Source organism: Schistocerca gregaria, chromosome X (genome assembly GCF_023897955.1).
Source record: "Schistocerca gregaria isolate iqSchGreg1 chromosome X, iqSchGreg1.2, whole genome shotgun sequence".
NCBI classification, from domain to species: Eukaryota; Metazoa; Arthropoda; class Insecta; order Orthoptera; family Acrididae; genus Schistocerca; species Schistocerca gregaria.
This window is the reverse complement of record NC_064931.1, coordinates 152,621,957-152,641,653: the sequence shown is the minus strand read 5'-3', so window position 1 is coordinate 152,641,653 and position 19,697 is coordinate 152,621,957. Positions and strand designations below refer to the sequence as shown.

The window sequence follows — 19,697 nt, the reverse complement described above, 5'->3', positions numbered from 1 at the left end:
TAAAAGAAATAAAAAAGTGGTCCAACTAAAAAATTCGTATTTCTTTACGTTCTACACTAATATGTAATAAAAATGGGGGTTCCTATTTAAAAAAAACGCAGTTGATATCCATTTGACCTATGGCAGCGCCATCTGGTTTCCCCTTCAAGCTACACAAGTTTCGTTCTTTATAGTTTTTTCGTTTGACGTTTATTTCGTGAGATATTTGGCCCGGTCATGATCAATGGACCACCCTTTATACCATGCTGTAAGAGTTGAAGAACATCAAAGGGAAGGGGTAGTTGCGAAAGGATTAACAATTACGTAACTTATCTCCGATGTTCTTCAATCTCTACACGGAGCACGCAGTGGAGGACACCAAAGACAAATTTTGGAAGGGAAATAAAATTCGTAGGAGAATAAATCAAAATTTTGAGGTTTGCTGATGAACCCGTAATTCTGTCAGGTATGGCAAATGACTGGGAAGAGCAACTGGACGAAATGGATTGTGCGTTGAAACGAGATTATAAAATGAACATCAACAATGGTAATGGTATGTAGCCAAATTAAATCAGGTGATACTGAAGGAATTAGACTGGGAAATGAGACACTGAATGTAGTAGACGAGTTTTGCTATTTGGGCAGCTAAATAACTAACGATGGTCGAAAAGTAGAGAAGATATAAATTTCAAACTGGCTATAGCATGAAACGTTTTTCGTAAGAAAGAGGTATTTGTTAACATCGACTACAAATTTAAGTGTTAGCTGGACTATTCTGAATGTATACACGACATTTCAGAATCCCTGCTACAGGAGTATACGACTGTAGAGGGAGATTATTAGATTTAGTTTTGAAAGGAACCAATGTCCAGAACTGTAATCTCTTCCAGAAATGTAAAGTCTGGATGTAAAACAAATTTGAAGATCGAATCGATTTCAAATCTCTTGCTTCACGGTACTCACACAGCGAAGGGGAGACAATGACTTTCGGACTGTGTGCCCTGCCGGCCGCGGTGGTCTCGCGTTCTAGGCGCGCAGTCCGGAACCGTGAGACTGCTACGGTCGCAGGTTCGAATCCTGCCTCGGGCATGGGTGTGTGTGATGTCCTTAGGTTAGTTAGGTTTCAGTAGTTCTAAGTTCTAGGGGACTGATGACCTCAGATGTTGAGTCCCATAGTGCTCAGAGGCATTTGAACCAATTTTGAACTGTGTGCTCTACATGAGCATAGTCAACGTTTAGAGTACTCGCCGTCGGATTCTCTTCTGCTTTACGAACGACTTCTTCCTCAGAATCTGCAGTGCGGCGCGACCGTGGAGCACCGGTCAACCGACCAAGTTGCGAAAGTACAGGGTGTTTCAAAAATGACCGGTATATTTGAAACGGCAATACAAACTAAACGAGCAGCGATAGAAATACACCGTTTGTTGCAATATGCTTGGGACAACAGTACATTTTCAGGCAGACAAACTTTCGAAATTACAGTAGTTACAATTGTCAACAACAGATGGCGCTGCGGTCTGGGAAACTCTATAGTACGATATTTTCCACATATCCACCATGCGTAGCAATAATATGGCGTAGTCTCTGAATGAAATTACCCGGAACCTTTGACAACGTGTCTGGCGGAATGGCTTCACATGCAGATGAGATGTACTGCTTCAGCTGTTCAATTGTTTCTGGATTCTGGCGGTACACCTGGTCTTTCAAGTGTCCCCATAGAAAGAAGTCACAGGGGTTCATGTCTGGCGAATAGGGAGGCCAATCCACGCCGCCTCCTGTATGTTTCAGATAGCCCAAAGCAATCACACGATCATCGAAATATTCATTCAGGAAATTAAAGACGTCGGCCGTGCGATGTGGCCTGGCACCATCTTGCATAACCCACGAGGTGTTCGCAGTGTCGTCTAAGGCAGTTTGTACCACCACAAATTCACGAAGAATGTCCAGATAGCGTGATGCAGTAATCGTTTCGGATCTGAAAAATGGGCCAATGATTCCTTTGGAAGAAATGGCGGCCCAGACCAGTACTTTTTGAGGATGCAGGGACGATGGGACTGCAACATGGGGCTTTTCGGTTCCCCATATGCGACAGTTCTGTTTATTGACGAAGCCGTCCAGGTAAAAATAAGCTTCGTCAGTAAACCAAATGCTGCCCACATGCATATCGCCGTCATCAATCCTGTGCACTATATCGTTAGCGAATGTCTCTCGTGCAGCAATGGTAGCGGCGCTGAGGGGTTGCCGCGTTTGAATTTTGTATGGATAGAGGTGTAAACTCTGGCGCATAAGACGATACGTGGACGTTGGCGTCATTTGGACCGCAGCTGCAACACGGAGAACGGAAACCCCAGGCCGCTGTTGGATCTCCTGCTGCACTAGCTGCGCGTTGCCCTCTGTGGTTGCCGTACGCGGTCGCCCTACCTTTCCAAATGGTTCAAATGGCTCTGAGCACTATGGGACTCAACTGCTGTGGTCATTAGTCCCCTAGAACTTAGAACTACTTAAACCTAACTAACCTAAGGACATCACACACATCCATGCCAGAGGCAGGATTGGAACCTGCGACCGTAGCAGTCGCACGGTTCCGGACTGCGCGCCTAGAACCGCGAGACCACCGCGGCCGGCCTACCTTTCCAGCACGTTCATCCGTCACGTTCCCAGTCCGTTGAAATTTCTCAAACAGATTCTTTATTGTATCGCTTTCTACATCTACATCCATACTCCGCAAGCCACCTGACGGTGTGTGGCGGAGGGTACCCTGAGTACCTCTATCGGTTCTCCCGTCTATTCCAGTCTCGTATTGTACGTGGAAAGAAGGAATGTCGGTATGCTTCTGTGTGGGCTCTAATCTCTCTGATTTTATCCTCATGGTGTCTTCGCGAGATATACGTCGGAGGAAGCAATATACTGCTTGACTCTTCGGTGAAGGTATGTTCTCGAAACTTTAACAAAAGCCCGTACCGGGCTATTGAGCCTCTCTCCTGCAGATTCTTCCACTGGAGTTTATCTATCATCTCCGTAACGCTTTCGCGATTGCTAAATGATCCTGTAACGAAGCGCGTTTCTCTCCATTGGATCGTCTCTATCTCTTCTATCAACCCTATCTGGTACGGATCCCACACTGTTGAGCAGTATTCAAGCAGTGGGCTAACAAGCGTGCTGTAACCTACTTCCTTAGTTTTCGGATTGCGTTTCCTTAGGATTCTTCCAATGAATCTCAGTCTGGCATCTGCTTTACTGACGATCAACTTTATATGATCATTCCATTTTAACTCACTCCTAATGCGTACTCCCAGATAATTTATGGAATTAACTGCTTCCAGTTGCTGACCTGCTATTTTGTAGCTAAATGATAAGGGACCTATCTTTCTTTGTATTCGCATCACATTACACTTGTCTACATTGAGATTCAATTGCCATTCCGTGCACCATGCGTCAATTCGCTGCAGATCCTCCTGCATTTCAGTACAATTTTCCATTGTTGCAACCTCTCGATACACCACAGCATCATCTGCAAAAACCCTTCGTTAACTTCCGATGTCATCCACCCGGTCATTTATGTATAATGTGAATAGCAACGGTCCTATGACACTCCCCTGCGGCACACGTGAAATCACTCTTGCTTCGGAAGACTTCTCTCCATTGAGAATGACATGCTGCGTTCTGTTATCTAGGAACTCCTCAATCCAATCACACAATTGATCTGATAGTCCGTATACTCTTACTTTGTTCATTAAACGACTGTGGGGAACTGTGTCAAACGCCTTACGCAAGTCAAGAAACACGGCATCTACCTGTGAATCCGTGTCTAAGGCCCTCTGAGTCTCGTGGACGAATAGCGCGAGCTGGGTTTCACACGACCGTCTTTTTCGAAACAAATGCTGATTCCTACAGAGTAGATTTCTAGTCTCCAGAAAAGACATTATACTCGAAAATAATACGTGTTCTTTGGTTACATTAAACCTCCGTTGAAAACTTCGTCTTGTTGCAACAACACTGTGTTCTAGGCGGTGGAATTACAACACCAGAAAAATCCTCTGTTCTAAGGAATAAACCATGTTGTCCACAGCACACTTGCACGTTGTGAACAGCACACGCTTTCAGCAGAAAGACGACGTACAGAATGGCGCACCCACAGAGTGCGTTGTCTTCTATATCTTTCACATCACTTGCAGCGCCATCTGTTGTTGAAAATTGTAACTACTGTAATTTCGAAAGTTTGTCCGCCTGAAAATGTACTGTTGTCCCAAGCATATTGCAACAAACGGTGTATTTCTATCGCTGCTCGTTTAGTTTTTATTGCCGTTTCAAATATACCGGTCATTTTAGAAACACCCTGTATCAATTTTTCGCAGCCGTTGCTGTATACGGACGAAAACAGTATGTGATGGGTTTCGTAACTACAACAAGGACTACCGATGGCATCTTCTTCTCAGTTTGTGTGTGTACCATGAAGCGGGAGCTTTGAAAGTGATCCGAGCTTAGAGTTCCGGATATTGGTTCCATATCAAAGCTTTAACTACTAACAAGGAAACGTCAACCTAACCTCATACTGTAAGGAGATAAAAGTATTCTCGCAAGACATCAGCCCCAGCAATTGATCATGCACGAAAATTTGGGCCACAATTCTGACAGTACGCGGTAATGACCTTGTGCGAGTACAGCTTTTAAATTTCACGCGCATCACTCTTGGGTCGCTCTGTCGTCCTATTGACGCAGGCACGATAGCTCAGCGTGTTCGGTCAGAGGTTGCCGGCACGGTAGCTCAGCGAGTTCGGTCAGAGGGTTAGCTACCCTTTGTAATAAAAAAACTGAGTTAATCGATCGACAACGAACTTAAAAAGATGTCTTACGACGTCCGCCCCGAGCAGATGCAACGAACGACACCGAACAAATTGAGAATTTTTATGTAAAAAAAAAAGAGGGTTAGCTGCCCTCTGTAATAAAGAAACTGAGTTCACCAATCAACAACGAACCAAAACGGGTGTCTTACTTCGTCCGTCCCGAGCAGATACAATGAACGAAAGAGAACAAAGTGAGATTAAAAAAATTTGATGTGAGCCGGCCAAATGCCCAGTGGGCAGGACATTTATAAATGCGCGTTTGCCCGGGAATTTGTCCAGAATCGTTCCAAATTCCGAAAATCTGGGTGTACCTTTTTTAAAGTTTCTCTGTTAGAATGTACAATTCACCAATGAAAAAAACGAACGGGACAGTACTCTCAATATTTAAGTTAGTAAATGTTTACACTTAAACCTACGTATGTCATTCATGATTTTATTACTAAGAACATTTTTTTTTTATTTAAACTAGCGTTCCAACTTGCCGTGGCATTTAATGCGCTGTCCGTATTCAGATGAAATCGGAAAGTTTCTCTTTCATACAAGGTCAGTAGGTGATTTTCCTTATAAGTCGACTCTAAAGCTCCTAGAAGCCTGTAACATGAATTTGAAACACCTTATGTGTCTGGAGTTATCTCTGAGCAAAAGTGAAACGTGGACTATAAACAGTTCAGACAAGAAGAGAATAGTGATTTTTGAAACGTAGTTTTGCAAAATAATAATAATAACTGCCGAGGCGGTACTAAATCGAATTGGGGAGAAAAGGGTATAGCACACCTGGACTAGAAGAAGGTATCGGTTGGTAGGACAGATCTCCTTAGCCACCATGGAACTGTCAGTTTCGTAAGAGGGGTGGGGGGTGGGGAGATGGGAGGGGGTAACTATAGAGTGAGACCTGGACTACAGTAGGCAGGTTCTAATTAGAGGTGGGTCGAACTCGTTCATTCCCGTGAACTACTTCATTCATTTCACTCTTTGCCGTGAAGCGTTCAAATGAAGTAGTTCATTCATGAAGCAGGGATGCCTGCCGAAGTTGCCCAGTTCACCGCTCAGCCGCGGCTACGCTCACTCGTACAATAAAGCTTTGTAATACTTCATGATTTTACCAACAGATGGCCGAACTATGCAGTAACGTGCACGCAACGTTTTACACTCTTACAGCGTCTGTGCTAACTTAAATAGAGAATGGTCGAAGGGGACAAAGGAAAGATAAACAGAGAAGCCTGTCACATATAAAGAAGGTATTACATTTAATCTTGCTCGACATTTTCTCATGAAGCACCCAATCACGTCTTCATCTGCCAAGTGAAACATTATTTGTTGTATTCATGGACTGAAAACTAGGGCTACCAACGAAATACAGTCCAATTTTATGTTCCTTTTAAAATTTAATCCAAAATACACTCCTGGAAATTGAAATAAGAACGCCGTGAATTCATTGTCCCAGGAAGGGGAAACTTTATTGACACATTCCTGGGGTCAGATACATCACATGATCACACTGACAGAACCACAGGCACAGAGACACAGGCAACAGAGCATGCACAATGTCGGCACTAGTACAGTGTATATCCACCTTTCGCAGCAATGCAGGCTGCTATTCTCCCATGGAGACGATCGTAGAGATGCTGGATGTAGTCCTGTGGAACGGCTTGCCATGCCATTTCCACCTGGCGCCTCAGTTGGACCAGCGTTCGTGCTGGACGTGCAGACCGCGTGAGGTGACGCTTCATCCAGTCCCAAACATGCTCAATGGGGGACAGATCCGGAGATCTTGCTGGCCAGGGTAGTTGACTTACACCTTCTAGAGCACGTTGGGTGGCACGGGATACATGCGGACGTGCATTGTCCTGTTGGAACAGCAAGTTCCCTTGCCGGTCTAGGAATGGTAGAACGATGGGTTCGATGACGGTTTGGATGTACCGTGCACTATTCAATGTCCCCTCGACGATCACCAGAGGTGTACGGCCAGTGTAGGAGATCGCTCCCCACACCATGATGCCGGGTGTTGGCCCTGTGTGCCTCGGTCGTATGCAGTCCTGATTGTGGCGCTCACCTGCACGACGCCAAACACGCATACGACCATCATTGGCACCAGGGCAGAAGCGACTCTCATCGCTGAAGACAACACGTCTCCATTCGTCCCTCCATTCACGCCTGTCGCGACACCACTGGAGGCGGGCTGCACGATGTTGGGGCGTGAGCGGAAGACGGCGTAAAGGTGTGCGGGACCGTAGCCCAGCTTCATGGAGACGGTTGCGAATGGTCCTCGCCGATACCCCAGGAGCAACAGTGTCCCTAATTTGCTGGGAAGTGGCGGTGCGGTCTCCTACGGCACTGCGTAGGATCCTACGGTCTTGGCGTGCATCCATGCGTCGCTGCGGTCCGGTCCCAGGTCGACGGGCACGTGCACCTTCCGCCGACCACTGGCGACAACATCGATGTACTGTGGAGACCTCACGCCCCACGTGTTGCGCAATTCGGCGGTACGTCCACCCGGCCTCCCGCATGCCCACTATACGCCCTCGCTCAAAGTCCGTCAACTGCACATCCGGTTCACGTCCACGCTGTCGCGGCATGCTACCAGTGTTAAAGACTGCGATGGAGCTCCGTATGCCACGGCAAACTGGCTGACACTGACGGCGGCGGTGAACAAATGCTGCGCAGCTAGCGCCATTCGACGGCCAACACCGCGGTTCCTGGTGTGTCCGCTGTGCCGTGCGTGTGATCATTGCTTGTACAGCCCTCTCGCAGTGTCCGGAGCAAGTATGGTGGATCTGACACACCGGTGTCAATGTGTTCTTTTTTCCATTTCCAGGAGTGTAGAATGAGTATGTTTACCACTGTCACAAAGTCTACAGGTTGTTACAAAAAGGTAGGGCCAAACTTTCAGGAAACATTCCTCACACACAAAGAAAGAAAATATGTTATGTGGACATGTGTCCGGAAACGCTTACTTTCCATTATAGAGCTCATTTTATTACTTCTCTTCAAATCACATTGATCATGGAATGGAAACACACAGCAACTGAACGTACCAGCGTGACTTCAAACACTTCGTTACAGGAAATGTTCAAAATGTCCTGCGTTAGCGAGGATACATGCATCCACCCTCCGTCACTTGAAATCCCTGATGCGCTCATGCAGCCCTGGAGAATGGCGTATTGTAACACAGCCGTCCACAATACGTGCACGAAGAGTCTCTACATTTGGTACCGGGGTTGCGTAGACAAGAGCTTTCAAATGCCCCCATAAATGAAAGTCAAGAGGGTTGAGGTCAGGAGAGCATGGAGGCCATGGAATTGGTCCGCCTCTACCAATCTATCGGTCATCGAATCTGTTGTTGAGAAGCGTACGAACACTTCGACTGAAATGTGCAGGAGCTCCATCGTGTATGAACCACATGTTGTGTCGTACTTGTAAAGGCACGTGTTCTAGCAGCACAGGTAGAGTATCCCATATGAAATCATGATAACGTGCTCCATTCAGCGTAGGTGGAAGAACATGGAGTCCAATCGAGACATCACCAAGAATACCTGTCCAAACGTTCACAGAAAATCTGTGTTGAAGATGTGATTGCACAATTACGTGCGGATTCTCGTCAGCCCACACATGTCGATTGTGAAAATTTACAATTTGATCACGTTGGAATGAAGCCTCTTCCGTAAAGAGAACATTTGCACTGAAATGAGGATTGACACATTGTCGGATGAACCATTCGCAGAAGTGTACCCGTGGAGGCCAATCAGCTGCTGATAGTGCCTACATGGTACGGAAACAACTGGTTCTCCCGTAGCACTCTCCATACAGTGACGTGGTCAACGTTACCTTGTACAGCAGCAACTTCTCTGACGCTGACATTAGGGTTATCGTCAACTGCACAAAGAATTACCTCGTCCATTGCAGGTGTCGTCGTTCTAGGTCTTCCCCAGTCGCGAGCCATAGGCTGGAATTCCGTGCTCACTAAGGCGCCGATCAATTCCTTCAAAGGTCTTCCTGTCGGGACACCTTCGTTCTGGAAATCTGTCTCGGTACAAACGTACCGCGCCACGGCTATTGCCCCGTGCTAATCCATACATCAAATGGGCACCTGCCAACTCCGCATTTGTAAACATTGCACTGACTGCAAAACCACGTTCGTGATGAACACTAACCTGTTGATGCTACGTACTGATGTGCTTGATTCTAGTACTGTAGAGCAATGAGTCGCATGTCAACACAAGCACCGAAGTCAACATTACCTTCCTTCAATTGGGCCAACTGGCGATGAATCGAGGAAGTACAGTACATACTGACGAAACTAAAATGAGCTCTAACATGGAAATTAAGCGTTTCCGGACACATGTCCACATAACATCTTTTCTTTATTTGTGTGTGAGGAATGTTTCCTGAAAGTTTGGCCGTACCTTTTTGTAACACCCTGTATATATCTACGTTAAGTAATTATTCAGAAGTTTTCCTGTAGGTTTTATTTTGTTGAGAATAATAACCCTCCAGATTCAAAACGTAAACTGTCACCTGTAGTCACTGGTACGATTTCAGGTAAAATCCCTCTTTCAGTGTTATTAACAAACCTTTTATTTTCATGTTGGCTGTGAGTGCTTACACAGCCAGCCTCTTCGTTTGTATCTGTAATATTCATTTTACCGCAAGCGCTGCCAACGGTAGGCTACCGGTAGACGGGAAGTATAACTGAACTTCACAAATAGTCACGGGTAATGATGTCAGCACGGCAGGAAACAGCTGACGGTGCCTTCCCCTCTCGCCTTCCCAACCCCTCGCAAACCTATCGTTTCCCACAAACGCAGCGCGATTCGTCGACAGGCAGTACAGGGGGGACTGAAGTGAAGGGAGAATGAGTGACGTAGCGCCGATGCAATGGGATGAGGGAGAGGGGAAGAGACTGAGTGAACTAGAAAAAAGTGTGGAGTGTGTTATCTGTGAAGAGTTTGAAGTACCAGTTCATTGAAATTGAGTGGTTAGTTCACACTTCACTGGAGTGAAGCGTTCGTTTGAACGGCTCATTCACGAGCTCCCCATCACCAGTTCAAACGGATGTAGGTTGCATTAGCTACGCTCACATGAGGCCGTTTGCACTGGACACACTAGCATGGAGAATTGCAGCAACAGCAACAGCAGCAACAACAGTACAGGTTCATTATTACTGAAAAGGTAACTTTAGTACACACAATGAGAATGGCCGCGTGCCAGCTAGTTTTGCCTGGGGAGCTGAGTTAGAGACTACGTGGAATTCTTATTGGGAGGGGAAAACCCCGGCGCCTATCGACGCGACAGCGGCACGCGAAACAATCGATAGGAGCAGGTGCGTTCTTACCGATGTTGTCGCCACCGTGGTGTACGCTGATGACAGTAACGGAGCCCGAAGCCACGTCACCGCCAGGGTCCGCGGGAGCCGCTTGCTTGGGGAGGCCCCAGCTGCCAACAGACACGCTCGTCTCCATCAGCGGTGTTGGGGCATGGCGGCCGGCTTCGGGGCTTCACATCGCCTCGTCACCTGCACAGCCAGCGCCACCTGGCGTCACACAAATGTACACACTACGCACTGCTGCAGCGCCGCTAGCGATGCACCGGTATTTTACTTCCGAATAACCGGTATTTGTGGGTGTTTGTTTCGTCTCGGTTATAACAGGTGTTTTTTACTTCTTACTAATAACCGAGTTAAAAAACAAAATATAATTACACTCAAGAGCCAAAGAAACTGGTACACCCGCCTCGCGAGCACGCAGAAGTGCTGCAACACGACGTGGCGTGGACTGTAGTACTTTCTGAAGTAGTGCTGGAGCGAATTGACACCATGAACCCCACGAACAGACCAGACCTCATCGACGGTGTCAGTGTTGAGACAGGGATTAGTGATCATGATGTTGTCATTACGACTATGGTTACGAAAGTTAAAAAGTCGGTCAAGAAGGCTAGGAGAGTATTCTTGCTAGAAAGAGTAGATAAGCAGTTGTTAGCATCCCACTCAGTAAATGAATCGATTTCATTTACTTCCGGTACGATGGACGTGGAAGAATTATGGGCAAATTTGAAACAATTGGACAAGTATGTGCCGAAAAAGTGGGTTACGGACGGAAAAGACCCACCGTGGTTTAACAGCGCAATTCGGAGAATGCTCAAGAAGCAAAGACAGTTGCACTCGCGGTACAAGAAAGAATGGGGACAGGCAAAAGTTAGTAGAGATTCGTGCTGCTATAAAAAGAGCGTCGCGCGAAGCATTCAACCACTACCATCGTCATACCTTAGCAAAAGATCTTGCTGAAACCCCAAGAAAATTCTGGTCTCACGTAAAATCGGTAAGCGGGTCAAAGGCTTCCATCCAGTCACTCACTGATCAGTCTGGCCTGGCAACGGAAGACAACAAAACGAAAGCTGAAATTTTAAATCTAGCATTTGAGAAATCTTTCACGCAGGAGGATCGTACAAATATATCACCGTTTGAGTCTCGTACAGATTCCAGTGTGGAGTACATAGTGATAGACATCCCTGGGGTTGTGAAGCAGCTGAATTGGTTGAAAATAAATAAATCGCCAGGTCCTGATGGGATTCCAATTGGGTTTTACAGAGAGTACTCTACTGCATTGGCTCATTCCTTAGCTTGCATTTATCGCGAATCTCTTGCCCAACGCAAAGTCCCGAGCGACTGGAAAAGAGCACATGTGACGCCTGTTATATAAGAAGGGTAGAAGGACGGATCCTAAAAATTACAGACCAATATCCTTAACATCGGTTTGTTGCAGGATTCTCGAACATATTCTCAGTTCGAATATAATGAATTTCCTTGAGACAGAGAAGTTGCTGTCCATGCATCAGCACGGCTTTAGGAAGCATCGCTCCCTCGAAAAGCAACTCGCCCTTTTTTCACATGATATCTTGCGAACCATGGATGAACGGTATCAGACGGATGCCATATTCCTTGACTTCCGGAAAGCGTTTGACTCGGTGCCCCACTGCAGACTCCTAACTAAGGTACGAGCATATGGGATTGGTTCCCAAGTATGTGAGTGGCTCTAAGACTTCTTAAGTAATAGAACCTCGATGGTGAGTGTTCATCGGAGGTGAGGGTATCATCTGGAGTGCCCCATGGAAGTGTGGTAGGTCCGCTGTTGTTTTCTATCAACATATGATCTTTTGGATAGGATGGATAGCAATGTGCTGCTGTTTGCTGATGATGCTGATGTGTACGGGAAGGTGTAGTCGTTGAGTGAGTGTAGGAGGATAGAAGAGGACTTGGCCAGGATTTGTGATTGGTGTAAGGAATGACAGCTAACTGTAAATACCAATAAATGTAAATTAATGCAGATGAATAGGAAAAAGAATCCCGTAATGTTTGAATACTCCATTAGTAGTGTAGCGCTTGACACAGTCACGTCGGTTAAATATTTGGGCGTAACATTGCAGAGCGATATGAAGTGGGGCAAGCGTGTAATGACAGTTGTGGGGAAGGCGGATAGTCGTCTTCGGTTCATTGGTAGAATTTTGGGAAGATGTGGTTCATCTGTAAAGGAGACCGCTTATAAAACACTAATACGACCTATTCTTGAGTACTGCTCGAGCGTTTGGGATCCCTATCAGATCGGATTGAGGGAGGACATAGAAGCAATTCAGAGGCGGGCTGCTAGATTTGTTACTGGTAGGTTTGATCATCACGCGAGTGTTACGGAAATGCTTCAGGAACTCGGGTGGGAGTCTCTAGAGGAAAGGAGGCGATCTTTTCGTGAATCGCTACTGAGGAAATTTAGAGAACCAGCATTTGAGGCTGACTGCAGTACAATTTTACTGCCGCCAACTTACATTTCGCGGAAAGACCACAAAGATAAGAGAGATTAGGGCTCGTACAGAGGCATATAGGCAGTCATTTTTCCCTCGTTCTGTTTGGGAGTGGAACAGGGAGAGAAGATGCTAGTTGTGGTACGAGGTACCCTCCGCCACGCACCGTATGATGAATTGCGGAGTATGTATGTAGATGTAGATGGCTCTCCAGAAATCCGTAAGAGTACGAGGGGTGGAGATCTATTCTGAACAGCACGTTGCAAGGTATCCCAGATATGCTCAATAATGTTCATGTCTGGGGAGTTTTGTGGCCAGCGGAAGTGTTTTAACTCAGAAAAGCGTTCCGGGAGCCACACTGTAGCAATTCCAATTCTGGACGTGTGGGGTGTCGCATTGTCCTGCTGGGAAAGTCTGTCGGAATGAGCAATGGACATGAATCGATGCAGGTGATCATACAGCATGCTTACGTACATGTCACGTATCAGACTCGTATCTAGACGTACCAGGGGGCCCATATCACTCCAGCTGCACACACCCCACGCCATTACAGAGCCTCCACCAGCTTGAACAGTCCCCTGCTGACGTGCACGGTCCATGGATTTGTGAGGTTGGTTCAAACTCTGACACTTGTTGAACAGACTGTTCAACATATGCTTCAGTGTCGGCTGTGTCCATCCGCCTGTATTCACGAGGCAACGGAAAATGCACTGGAAATGGCCAAATTTCGATCAAATATTGTATAAACTGTGTTGATCTGTCAAAAATTATACACTGTATTTTCTGTAAGTTTCTGACAATGATAATCAAAACAACAGCAATTGTGCAGCTGCTCGGTACGGAGAGGTCCCCTTTCCACACCGGAGTTGAAGAAAATGATTCTGAAGGTCGAATTAACTGCCGATTTGTTGTACTTATTGTTGTCACGGCTGAGATTGCTCGATGCAATGTGCGATCTTCAAGTACTGCACGAGCTGTGTCATCACAGCTGAACATTCCGTAGTCCGCTATCCGAAATGTACTGCGTCCAATTGTGAAAAGGTATTTCTAGTGAGGTTCCAGGCTATCGCGGGTGCATATGGCCGTCAATATGAGCAACGTTTATATCCTTTAACGTAAACATGGTACGTAATTAAATGTTACCGTTCCATGTGGAAATTAAAATGCGTTTCTTTCAATAGTTTGCTCATTATTTACTTCCCGCATGTCCTTACATATGCATCCATAAAGTTTCAGTGCCTTGCGATCACTCGCTTTTCGTGGGGACTTCTCAAATAGCTAAAGCTTAATTGTAACCACAACGTACTATGTCTTCTTTCAACAAATTTCTAGCTGTAATATTAGCTGCTGCCGACCTGTACGTGGCTACAAAATTGGACTGCCGCAGTCTGGTGATATTTCGAAGCCCATTCAGGCGTGTTCGGGTGAGTACAGACGTGTTAAGTTCTCCACGCGAGAGAAGTGGAATTATTTACGGTTATGTAACTGCGCGAGGAAAACTTGAATTGTGCAATGAGCAACATAGTGAATCAATTTCATTTGTCGGCAGAGCGACTTGAAATGTGCCTAACTAGAAACTCCCGGCACGGGCGCGAGACGAATGTAAGTAAATTAAAGCACGAAGCCGTACACCGTCACGGAGTGAAGCAGTCTAATTTAGCGGCTTCATTTAACACAGCTCGTGAACCGCGAAATGATCTCCTTATTGGGAACACTTGTTTTTGCGGCTTACTTGCACGATACTGGTTCCCGTCGCAGGCTCCTTCAGACATCCCAATTACAATGAGCAAGAGTTTGTGGAACCATTTTCTCTGTCCATATTTCGTTCACTAAGTCAAGCGTGAATATTTAGATACCAGCAATACCGTCATTCAAGTCAAATAAATTTATTTTGTGTGTCGGGCTTATAACTGAACTGCACGAACTTAAGTAGAATACGTGAAAAACTAGTCTGAAAATAAACCATAAACATCCTATTCACTTATTCGTATCAGAGACTTTTAACTATACATAAATGTAGGTACAGAAAATAAATAACCTTAGATAAAAACAAAAAATATTTATAAAATATAAAAGAAAATACCAGGGTCGTTCAATAAGTAATGCCCCACATTTTTTTCTCAAAACATGTTTATTGTTAAGAGTCAGAGTTTGGTGACAATATACATCAACATGTTTTCTACGTAGTCTCCATCACGTTCTATGGCCGTACGCCAACGTTGTGGAAGAGCATGTATTCAATGCTGGTAAAAGCTCTTGTCTTGTCGGCGTAGCCATGTTTTCACTGCATGACTGACACTCTCATCATCTTCAAAGAGTGTTCCCCGTAGAGAATCTTTAAGGGGTCCAGAGATGGAAGTCCGAGGGCGCCGGCTCTAAATTGTTGGGTGGATGAGGCAATGACGTCTAACCCAGTTTGGTGATATCAGCATTCGTGGAACCCATCGTGAGCACCTCTTAGAACATTCGAGAGTCTCGACCTTTGGGGACGAACTTCCAATGCTGACCGACAAATGCAGATCCAATTGTCGAGTTGTGATGCGCCAGTTGGCGCGAATAATGGCATCCGCACGATTCAGCGTGTGTGGAGCAGTGGCTGTTGACAGGACGTCGCGAGCGTGGCTGATCATGGCGTTCTGTTTCTGAATTTCTTGAGGCTGTAACTCTCTTTACCCATCGCCCAACTATACTCCTATCAACTGCAGCAGCGCCATACACTGCACAAAAACGTTTACGGATGTTCACCACGGTTTCTTTTTCTGCACACAAGAATTCAGTAACACACTCTGCTTGTAACGTTAGTCGTATGTAGACGCCATATTGACTCTGTATATAGCTCTGCCATCTGCCAGAACGGTTCGAAGCTTCACCGGCGCACAGAAGAAACATCAAATGTGAAACACAAACAAGGACGTTTGTCTATGTATATAAATGGATTTAAAAATGTGGGGCATTACTTATTGAACGGTTTTAGTCGCTTCAGTCTGGAACCGCGCGACCGCTACGGTCACAGTTTCGAATCCTGACTCGGGCATGGATGTGTGTGATGTCTTTAGGTTAGTTAGGTTTAAGTAGTTCTAAGTTCTAGGGTACTGATGACCTCAGATGTTAAGTCCCATAGTGTTCAGAGACATTTGAACCATTTGAACTTATTGAACGACCCTCGTACAAGTGAGAGATATTAAATTATAGATCCCAACACTAAAATTTAACTAACGTACTTTGTTGAACACGTCCTTCCACTATAAGATTGTTTTTGACAACTAATACAGATACTGAGTAACACCAAATCCCAGAAAAAGGTGTTAAATCAACGTTCAAAAGCACGACGATGTTTTTACATAAGTGAATAAAAATAAGTATTTAATGAAAAAAGTCACTGTGACGATAGTTTTTTCCGATAGGTCATCGATATGTTTGCCTTGTCTGTCCACAAGACGTTTAAGAAACAGCCAGCATTTGCCATTTGTACCAGTCAGCAAATCATCTTAACGAAGGTGAACAGATCCAGCATTAATCGGTGAAAAAGGTACCCAACTTTCCACTATTAAGAAAATCCCTTGTCTTTCTGTGCAGTTCAGTGAAAATCACTTTTCGTTTGTGACAGTACTCTTCAAGACACTGAAGTTTCGTCTTTTTGATACTCTGAAATCACACGGCAAATAAAAATTTATGATAGATTTACTTAATTTCTATGTTACAAACAAATTCTTTTTTTCATATTCCCTAGATTTTATACTTCATGATATTGTTTTCTTTATATCAAGAAATAAGTATATCATACAGATTCAGTACGGTAGTAGAAACATTCACATGCTGAGGAACGATGGACTAAACATACTAAATTTGAGAAACGGTAACAGTTAACACACATTCTGGTCGCCACATCTGAGACAGAGTTATTGACAAATTCAAAGTCTTATTAGGCGTAATGGATATTTTTCACCAGCTGTAGTGGAGGTACTAGTGGCAGTTTGAACCAATACTTTGCCTTACATAGATTTAGGTGCGTGTCTGAGAACGTGGTCAAACACTTCTTTCACATCCTCGATTCGCTCTGTGACCTTCGTTGGACACGCGAGGGAGGTGTAAGGCTATCGCTGAAGGTAATCGACAGGCACTTGCGCCGAACCTTTTTGGAATTTTTGTTTTTGTATTAACCAAACACCTATGCTGTCCTCCACGTCAAGTCTTTGTAACCAGCGCGCAGAATGCAACTCAAATTCATTGTCGTCACATTCGCCAGACTTAAGCAGGGAGACCGACACAAATTGTGTTTCTAGCGGCGGTATCCTTTGATGAGTCTTTGTCGCTTCGAAAGGATATTTCGGGCGAAATTGCGCTACCAGCGGGCATAATAGCAATTGCTCGGTGGGTTTAGCCGCAGCGCCCGGTTGATTGATCGCTTTTCAGCACCACCTTGCTTGTTTGTCAAGAGCTGCCCGACTGTTCTAACGTTCCACGCTCCAATCATTATTACGCAAGCAGATCTACCTCGGGACAAAGGGTAAAGTCTTGTTTTTGCACACACATTCTACGTCGGCGTCTCAAAGGGACAATCGGAGCATTCATAGTCGTGGAAACCGCACGTGGCATAATACGAACGCTAATCAGCTCATGATCGACCTCTACACAGTCTTGACGACTAAAGATGATATGCTGGTTTGTCTGTTTTTAATGTCAGTTGCATTATAAACATTTTTATACTACCCGACAAGGTGAACTGCAGCCCTGAGCAGACTGACAGCACCCATGTGGTCTTACGCCCGAGAAAAGGATACATGAAGACAGCAAAACTGTACGCTCCGATATTCTCAGAAGTGGAGTGCTGGGGAGCGGTAAATGTCTAGCCATACCTAACTGCTGAGGTGCGTATGTGTTCTGCAAAACACTTCACAAACTATTAATTATTTTGGCTATATTTAACTAAAGATATACACTATCTGAACAAAAGTATCCGGAAACCACCAAAACATACGTTTTTCGTATTAGGTGCATTGTGCATCCACCTAATGCCAGGTACTCCGCATCAGCCACCTCAATAGTCATTAGACATCGTGAGAGAGCAGAATAGGGCGCTCCGCGGAACTCACGGACTTCGAACGTGATTGCGTGTCACCTGTGTCATACGCCTGTATGCGAGATTTCCACACTCATAAACATCCCTAGTTCCACTTTTTCCGATGTGATAGTGAAGTGGAAACATGAAGGGACACGTAGAGCACAAAAGCGTACAGGCCGGCCTCGCCTGTTGACTGACAAGAGACCGCCAACAGTTCAAGAGGATCGTAATGTGCGTAATGGGGAGACATCTATCCAAACCGTCACACAGGGATTCCAAACTGCATTAGGATCCAATGCAAGTACTATGATAGCTAGGCGGGAGGTCAGGATACTTGGATTTCATAGTCGAGCGGCGGCTCATAAGTCACACATCACACATCACACCAGTAAATGCCATACGACGTCTCGCTTGATGTAAGGAGCGTAAACACTGGACGATTGAACAGTGGAAGAGCATTGTGTGGAGTGACAAATCACGGTACACAATGTGGCGATCCGATGGCAGGCTATGGGTATGGCGAATGTCCGGTGAACGTTATCTGCCACCGTGTGTAGTGCCGACAGTAAGTTTCGGAGGCGGTGATGTTATGATGTGGTCGTGTTTTTCATGGAGGGGGCTTGCACCCCGAGTTGTTTTGCGTGGCTCCATCACAGCACAGGCCTATATTGATGTTTGAAGCACTGTTGAAGAGCAATTCGGGGATGGCGATTGCATCTTTCAACACGATCGAGCACCTGTTCACAATGCACGGCATGTGACGGAGTGGTTATACGACAATAACATCCCATTAATGGACTGGGCTGCGCAAAGTCCTGGCCTGAATCCTATAGAACACCTTTGGGATGTTTTGGAACGCCGACTTCGTGCCAGGCCTCGCCAACTGACATCGATACCTCTCCTCAGTGCAGCGTTCCGTGAAGAATGGTCAGCCATTCCCCAAGAAACCTTCCAGCACCTGATTGAACGTACGCCTGCGAGTGTGGAAGCTGTCATAAAGGCTATGGGTGGGCCGACACCATACTGAATCATTTTCAGCCAGGTGTCCGGATACTTTTGATTATGTAGTGTACATTTCCTCCTGACTCAATCTGCATATGTTCAAAAGTAGATTAGAAGAGATTAGGGCTTCGTTGGGGGCACCGGATTAGCAACCTTATCAAATCCACGAGAATGAGATGTCGTTTAAGGCTTAGCTAGGCAGAAATGTGAAGGGCCTCCGTCCTCCACTATAGCAATCTTATTCGCTGTTACAACTTGTGGGAAGACAAAAACCCGGGCATATGTCTCCAGTTTCGATGACCTCTCCATCGAATGGACTGCCATTCGCCAGGAAATCTTCCAGCATCTGATTGAAAGTATGCCTGCGAGAGTGGAAGCTGTCATCAACGCTAAGGGTGGCCCAACACCATACTGAATTCCAGCATTATCGATGGAGGGCGCTACAAACTTGTAAGCCATTTTCAATCAGGTGTTCGGATACCTTTGATCACATAGTGTAACGTGTGTAAATCCATGTCTCGCCTGAAAGAACAACCAGCCATTTAATTCGTATTCTTCATTTTTCTTGAAACGTTAACGTGCGAGGTACGTTCAATAAGTAATGCAACTTTTATTCGTGTCCAGTTTTGGTAGAAAAAAATCCATAATATGCTGTAGGATATCGTGGAACATGGCCGCTTCAGCTCCCATAGTTTCAAGAGGTTCCGATTGGTGGCGGTGCTATACACAGCTTTCCCAACGCCGTCTGTAACGGAGGTGAATTCCAAGCAGAAAGCTGCAATTTAGTTTATTTCAACGGAAAAACAGAGCATTGTAGATATTCATATAGCGCCTGCAGAATGTTTACGGAGTCCTGGCAGTGAATCGAAGCACGGCGAGTCGTTGGCCGAGGCGTTTGTCATCATCACAACAACGTAGCGCAAACCTGCCTGATTTCCCACATGCTATCCGGCCGCACACAACTGTGACACCTGCAGTGTTGGAACGTGTGGACACTTTCATTCGAGGTGATCGATCGATCA

The 19,697-nt window shown here is 45.6% G+C and overlaps 1 protein-coding gene across 3 annotated transcripts in view; it reads right to left on the bottom strand.

Annotated features, from left to right (window-relative positions):
- LOC126297882 (nuclear hormone receptor FTZ-F1 beta) overlaps window positions 1-19,697 on the bottom strand; it is a 374,623-nt gene that overhangs the window by 115,631 nt on the left and 239,295 nt on the right. For 2 of the 3 annotated variants that reach the window (XM_049989174.1, XM_049989175.1), the window contains exon 3: window positions 10,156-10,335. The exons of the other annotated variant lie outside the window; for it this stretch is intronic. In XM_049989174.1, the coding sequence (XP_049845131.1) occupies window positions 10,156-10,282 (127 nt within the window). In that variant the 5' untranslated portion in view covers window positions 10,283-10,335. The remainder of the gene's footprint in view (window positions 1-10,155; window positions 10,336-19,697) is intronic. 3 annotated transcript variants of the gene reach the window in all.